Genomic DNA, 7,464 nt, shown 5'->3' with positions numbered 1-7,464 from the left:
ATGAGAGGTAGCTCATCCAGTATAAGTCACTGTCATGCCCTGAGCCTGCACTGTGCCAAGCACTGTGCTAGTGGCCTTCATGCATTCTTCCAGCAAATCCTCACAAAACACCCATGAGATAGGTAGTGTCATTGTGCCCACTTTACAGACATGGAAACTGAGGCTTGGAGATGATAATGAACCTGTGCTAATGTCAACTTATAGCAGACAGGATCAGCCCCAGCTCTAGAGGCAAAAGCAGGTGGGATGGAGGGAGACAACCTCTCAGTAAAGTATGAGCTCCTACTGGGTTTGTGGACCTCCACTGACGAGCTTTAGGGGACCCATGAACCTCATGAGTTATGTGCAAATGGGTGTGTGCTTATTGGGCTGGGGGAGGAGAGAAGATCTATAACTTTCAATATATTCTCAAAGAAATCCCTGATGACCAAATTGTTTTTAAAAATCTTGGGATCCCTGGGTGGCTCAGCGGTTGAGCGCCTGCCTTAGGCCTAGGGCATGATCCTGGAGACCCGGGATCAAGTCCCATGCCTGGCTCCCTGCATGGAGCCTGCTTCTCCCTCTGCCTGTGTCTCTGCCTCTCTCTCTCTCCCTCTCTCCCTCTCTCTCTCTCTCTCATAAATAAATAAATAAATAAATAAATAAATAAATAAATAAATAAAAAAAATCTTTTAAAAAAAATCTTTAACCTGCCACAGGCACTCAATAATATTGGCAAGTGAATAAATAAACTAATGAATAAATGAGTACGTGAACAAGTGAGTGAGTGAGTGAGTGAATGAATGTTCCTCCATGCCCTTGGAGACACTACAAATGACCTAGGACACACATCTATCAGTATGTTTGGAATGTATCCCAGGACCTGAGCCCAGTCCGCCTCCAGCCCTTTCTCCCAATCCCAGAGGCCACAGCCAGGTGTTTTGACAAGCTCCAAAGAGATACTTCCCCCGCTCTCTCCCCACCCCCACTCCTAACAATGACCAGGCAGAGGCGGGAGTTGTGCAACTGAGATAATAAAGCTTTATTGATTGCCAGGAGGGGACAAGGATGAGGCAGGACTCAAGTGTGGAGTGCTTGGGGGGCAAGAGAGGGGATTCCTCAGTGAGATCTGTTCCACATAGGGGAGCCTCCTAGGCCTGAGCAACGCCGAGCAGCCTCAGTTCTTGGTGCGAAGAACCTGCTCGTGGGTGGACACCACCTTGCCATCGTGCACATCCATGACCTTGGTGCGGATCTGGCGACTGGAGGAGGTCACTGGGGAAAAGGAGAGAGAGGGTGTTACCAACAGTGGATAGGCAGTGAACTATCTCCCTGCTGCTCTCTCCCCTGATTATCACTTCACTCACTGCTCTTATCCCAGCACTGATACCATCAAGACATTTTTTTCAGACTAGAGTTCCCTAAGGTCAGGGACAGAGTCTGTGTCCTCAGACTGGGCTCCTAAGAACTCAGACCAGACTGGTTCTGTCCAGATCAACCCAAGTGGACTGGTATTCACAGGAAATGGTGCGTGGGGCCCTGTCCGTGGTGCTGACCACCTAAACTGTGGGGTACCAGGTGACAGAAGTAAAAAGTGGAAGCCACTAGCTCCTAATGCTAAGGAAGATTTAGAAAAATGGCTTCATCTACTCAAGAAGGTTTATAAGGAATCCTGGATGAGAAAACTCTAGCTCAACCCCTCAAAAAGCCACCTCCTTAGACCTGCTGGGAGACAGGAGGTGATGATGAGTTCAGGCTTGAGGAGGAGGAAGGTCTTACCATCTCTGGAGGACTGAGAGCCAGAGGAGAACTGGGAGGATGAGAGGCTATGAAGACAGAAAAGGGCAAGATCATTAGACATATAGGGTAGAACAGGTGAATAGTGAGGGGGCAGGACTGGGTTAGAGGGCAGTGCACTCACTGGGCATCCTCGCCCTCCAGCAGGCGGCGGTAGGTGGCGATCTCCTGCTCCAGCCTTGTCTTCACGTCCAGCAGGATCTTGTATTCCTGGTTCTGCTGCTCCATCTCGCAGCGTAGCTGGGCCAGCTGCTCCTCCACGTTGCCAATCAGGTCCTGGATCTGGGCCAGCTGCATGCAGTAGCGGCCTTTGGTCTCCTCCAGGCTGTTCTCCAATGATGCTTTCTGTGAGGGAGGGAAAGATCAGGGATCAGTGAGGGTAGTCACTCCCTCCCTCCTAGTCCTGAGTCCAATGCAAGCCTAGCAGTTCCCCTACCATGCTGAGCTGGGACTGCAGCTCGATCTCCAGGTTCTGCACAGTGCGCCGGAGCTCGGAAATCTCGCTCTTGCCACTTTGTACCAGCTCGCTGTTGGTGGCCACCTCGCGGTTCAGCTCCTCTGTCTGCAGAAAAGAAAAGAAAAGAAAAAAAAACATTCACAGCAGAAGTTCCTGGAAAGTGGGTCTCCTGGGTCCCTTCCACCCAGGATGATACCCACCTTGCTGAAGAACCAGTCTTCGGCATCCTTGCGGTTCTTCTCTGCCATCTTCTCGTACTGGTCGCGCATCTCGTTCAGGATGCGGCTCAGGTCCACACCAGGGGCGGCGTCCATCTCCACGTTGACATCTCCGCCCACCTGGCCTCTCAGAGCGTTCATTTCCTGCACAACCAAAGCACAATCCACAGTCACGAGCCTCACTCTGGAGGCCAGTTGGGGTTCCCAAGTCAGAGGTGTTCCTGGCCTGAGCATTGCCCTCCCCCAGCTCAATTCCATCCCTTCCTCCCAGCTCATCTTCTATGCCAGCTCTCACCTCCTCGTGGTTCTTCTTCAAGTAGGCCAACTCCTCCTTCAGGGTCTCAATCTGCATCTCCAGGTCAGCTCTGGACAGAGTCAGCTCATCCAGCACCCGGCGCAGGCCATTTGTGTCGGCCTCCACGCTCATGCGCAGGTTCAGCTCGGTCTCGTACCTGGAATGACCCAAGAGAAAAAGAATGAGACACCCATCCTGGCCACATTGAAGGCTTTGTTCTCTGCCCCCTGCTGCTTCTTCCCATAGCCAGCACCCTGTGAGTGGTTTAGGGAGTCAGTCTTGAAAATAACATGGTTGAACACAGCACCCATTGATAGCTCAGATCTGAACATTCCTGGGGCCAGGGAATAAGGCAATTCCTCATGCTGTAGAATTAAGGGAGGGGAGATGCTTCTGGTCTCACAACCAATAGCACACAGGCTTCCAAATGTGACTGCCTCCTGCACTTCGAGGGCAGGTGGGGAAGTAGGGAACACCTCTCCCTAAAGCAATGGCACCCAAACCTGGCTGTGGATCAGAATCACTCAGGCAGCCTGTTAAAAATAACTGAATCAGAACTCCAAGGGTGGGGCCCAAGAACCTTGTATTTTTACAAGCACCTCAAGGGGTTTTCACGTGGCCGTCCTGGCAACTTATCAGCTCTGTTAGGGAACCCAAAAATGCCCCACCCTGGGGGGATTGGACATCCTGAAACAACACTGCAAACTCACTTGGTACGGAAGTCGTCAGCAGCCAGACGGGCATTGTCAATCTGCAGGAGGACGTTAGCATTGTCCACAGTGGCCGTGAGGATCTGCAAGTGGAAAGGATGCAGGTCATCAGACAAATGGACATCACTAGCCTGACTTTACTGCAGCCTGTGTACATCAGGCCTTTGCTTTCCTGCTCTCACCTGAGTCCCCCCTTCTCCCAAAAGCCTTTGCCACAACAGTCTAAAGGACAAATTTCAGTAGTCCAGCTTTGACCCAGGGCTTTGCTGACTCCTGGTCAGGAAAATGGATAGAAAGAGCCCTGGCCTTGGAACCCAAAGCCCTGGAGTTGTGGGTCCTGGTTCTACCACTGATGAACTGCAGGGCCTCAGTTTCCCTACCTACAGAGTAGAGGGGTGACCTAAGGTTCTCAAGACTCCCTCCCTGGTCTGAATTTTCCTCTTTAGGCACAAGCCAGCCCTGCCAGTCTTCACCCATTCCTTTCCAAGCCCACAAGAGCATGGGATCTCAGGTGGGGCTTTCCCAAAAGAGGAGACCCAAGCCAGCACAGGAGATGATAGAAGAAGAGACAGAAGAAGAACAAAGATCGAATCCTGGATTGGCTGGAGTTCACCTCCTTCATCATCTAATTTACCTAATCCACAAGAGGCATCAGAACCAGACACCAAGAAAAGCAGGATCAGTGTGTGTGTGTAGGGGGAATCCCAGGGTAAGGTTGGAGCAGGGGGTGAGGGTGGGGCTGGAATCAGGTGACACAAGTCCCCCAGTCTCCCTCCTGCACAGGGCGTGTAAAGTGGATCGCCACTGATTGTCTCTGGGGTTTTTGCGAACCCCCTGGCTGTGGGGAGGGGCCAGTGCCGGGGCTCATGGGCGGCAGCTACCACAGCCCAGACTAATGAGCTAATGAGTGGTTTGAGTGTCTAGTCTGCTCCCGTTACAGCCTTGCTCCTCCCCTGTGCTGGGGAACAGGTAGCTGCCTCCTGTATGAGCAAGTGGGCACAAGGTTCTAGCCTCAGCGCTGCCATTGATTTGCTGTGTGGCCTTGAGCAGGTCACAGCACCTCTCAAAGCTTTGACTTCTTCCTCCATGAAATGTAAAGGTAGGAATCCCTAGTCTCACATGGTCTGAGGTCTGGAGCCCAGAAGGGCATGAGCGAGGCCGGGGACCCACCAGCCCTCCCGGACGTGTCTGGAGCAGAAGGGATCTGGGTTGGAATCTGCCCTGTCTAGGAATATAAAGATGCCAGCGGCCTGAGGCATTTCTTGCTCCGGAGTGAAGTAGCTGGAATGGCAAGTCCTACTGCCCAATCCACACACCTTGTTCCTCAGGTCCTCGATGGTCTTGAAGTAGGGGCTGTAGTCCTTGGTCTCAGCGGGCCGCTGCCTCTGGTACCAGTCACGGATCTTCACCTCCAGGTCGGTGTTGGCCTCCTCCAGGGCACGCACCTTGTCCAGGTAGGAGGCCAGGCGGTCGTTGAGGTTCTGCATGGTCACCTTCTCGCTGCCCACCAGGAGCCCGTCACCACCACCGAAGCCACCCCCAAAGCCAGCACCAAGGCCACCCCCGAAGCCAGCACCAAGGCCACCCCCGAAGCCAGCACCAAGGCCACCACCGTATCCTCCACCAAAGCCGCTACCCAGGCCCCCACCAAAGCTGCTGCTGCTGCTGAAGCCGCCGCCATAGCCGCCCCCCAGGCCGCAGGCCCCCCCGGAGGAGTAGCGGGAGGTGGAGACCGACAGGCCCCCGTAGGCACTGGGGGCCCGGCAGGCCCCTCCAGCCAGGACAGAGGACATGCGGCTGGAGCCGCCCCCGATGCCGCAGGAGCCCTTCATGGAGCTGGAGGAGGTGAACTGGCGGCTGCAGGAGGTCATGGTGCCGGGAAGGAGGTGAGCGAGTGAGTGAGTGAGCGAGCGAGCAGAGGAGAGAAAGGTGCTCAGGTAAGTTGGAATAGGATGTGGGTGCTTTATACTCCTGAGTAGGGGGCGGGACTGGCACTTTCCATTCCCCTTGGCTTTCATCACTTACAGGCCAGTGCCAACTCCCTGTCAGATCCCTCCCCTCCCCCGCCTCATCACGTCTGTCATATTTTACTGGAAACTCATTGTTTGGGGTGTTTTTGGTTTCTTGTCCCGCCAGGCGTGATTCACATAGGAGGTGTGGGCCTGCAGGCTACACTTTCCCATCTGGCCCTGGGAGCCACAGCCATCAGGAGCCTGCATGCTAGGCTCGGCCAGGTGGCAGCGAGGAGGGCCTCTGCCCCGTAAACCTGGTGACCTGTCAGTTTCCCATTAACGAGGTGGGCCTTTGACATCCACCTAGAGGAAGCCCATCACTCCAGGTGGTACCTGGCTGCAGAAATGCCAGCGTGGCAAGGTTACATGAGGCACAGGGATGCCCCCTCAGCAAGATCATCTATAAAGAGACCAGCAGCTCTCGGGGGTCTCTCAGATCTGACCTCTTAGGCTGTGCTGAGAAGCCTGTCACATCCCTGAAACATGCCCCGCCAGTCAGGTGGCTCAGGCTTCCACCCTGACACCCCCATTAAAGGGAAATCCAGGCAGCTTTCCCCAGCCCTGGGCACAGCGTCCGAGATCTTCCACACACCTGTGGGTGGGCCCGTGGCATTGGGTGGCCAAGAGCAGGTGGCCAAGAGCAGGTGGCATCACAGGCACAGCCAGAGCCGTGGTGAAAAAGCCGAGTCAGATGGCATCCTGGCTCTGCTATGTAACCCTATGCTGCCTCAGTTTACTCATCTGTAAAGTGGGGATAAATATCATCTGCCCTGCCTAATGCAGAGTCAGCTCTGAGAATCTAAAGTGGTAGTATACGCGAAAGGGTTTTGTAAGCCAAGTGTGGCGCAAAGTCTGGTTAGCATTGTATGCTAGTCTGGGCCCAAAGACGGTGGAGCAACACCCCTGGAACAGGACAGGAAGGCCTTTTTCCTTCTAGCCCCAGGTGTCTCTCTGCAGTGGAAGAGCTGGCCCAGGCACCCTTATGAGCTGGCCCAGGGCATTTCGGGGGGGATGCAGACACTGGGAGTGGACTTGAGGGGGGATCCTGACTCCTGAAACATTGAGGTTCAGGGGACATTTCCAGGGGTCCACTTGGCTCTGCCTTGGATATTTGTATATCGGGGCCCTCAGCTGCCCCACGTCTCCCAGACAACCTCCAAAGCCACACCCCCTCCAGCCACACCCCGCCCACCCGCCAGCCAGCCCCTCAGCTCTACAGACCCCAGCAGGCATGTTGGGAGGAATGCAGTCGTGTCTGGGGCTGTCTGACGCGTCCCATCTCCCCAGACAGGCCCCAACAGCCCCCGCTGGAGGCTCCAACGCTCTTCCTAGGATCAACTGCTTCCACAAAGGAAGCAAAACCTCCTTCTCCCCCAACCCCGACTGCCACCAAAGCAGACACCAGAAAGCACCCCCTCACCAGGGCTTAGGAGCTTGGGAGACAATGCTGAGACAGACACTGGAGGCTGTGGGCTCCCCAAATCTGCCGCCCAAGGACTCTCAAGGATGTGAGTAAGTAAGGGCCCCACCTTGCCCCACCCGCCCCTGACAGACACTCTAATCTCCTTCCAGAGGATGCTCCCCCACCCCGGCCCAGCCCTACAACTTCCCCAGTGAGAGGTAGCAGGGATTTTGGCTGAGGGACAGATGCATGTGTTAGGAGGCATATTGCTGTTGGGTGGGGCAGAGGGGGCACTTACCAGAGAAAAATGCAGCATCAGGGACCTGGGGAGCAGGAGAGGGGACAGAGCCCAACACCAGCTTTCTCTGTGCTGCCCACCCCCCTATCTCCCTCCATTGCAGGAAACCATGGATAAAATCCCTAGAGCACAGGACACAGGAAAAGCTCTCCTCTTCTACCCTCTACCCTGATTCAGTGGAACCCAAAAGAGGCTTCTTCCTTGCCAGCCTCCAAGGAAAAACTAAAAGTAAAGAGGGTAGGGAACCAATGACATATGAACTCATACACACAATCTAAGAAGAGAACTTTGCCTGG

At 54.6% G+C, this 7,464-nt stretch overlaps 1 protein-coding gene across 1 annotated transcript; it reads right to left on the bottom strand.

The window, feature by feature from the left end:
• Positions 1-997: 997 nt before the first annotated feature.
• LOC112655241 (keratin, type I cytoskeletal 14) lies at positions 998-5,410 on the bottom strand. Its single transcript, XM_025440246.3, has 8 exons — positions 4,773-5,410; positions 3,457-3,539; positions 2,747-2,903; positions 2,434-2,595; positions 2,213-2,338; positions 1,901-2,121; positions 1,759-1,805; positions 998-1,254 (listed from the first exon to the last, which is right to left on the bottom strand). The coding sequence occupies exons 1-8, from the start codon at positions 5,325-5,327 to the stop codon at positions 1,157-1,159; spliced, it is 1,449 nt and encodes a 482-aa protein (XP_025296031.1). The 5' UTR covers positions 5,328-5,410; the 3' UTR covers positions 998-1,156.
• Between the last annotated feature and the right edge of the window lie 2,054 nt (positions 5,411-7,464).

The sequence above is a fragment of the Canis lupus genome, chromosome 9 (genome assembly GCF_003254725.2).
Source record: "Canis lupus dingo isolate Sandy chromosome 9, ASM325472v2, whole genome shotgun sequence".
In the NCBI taxonomy this organism is placed as follows: domain Eukaryota; kingdom Metazoa; phylum Chordata; class Mammalia; order Carnivora; family Canidae; genus Canis; species Canis lupus.
Note: the sequence above shows the minus strand (reverse complement) of the source record. Positions and strands in the feature narration are given on the sequence as shown.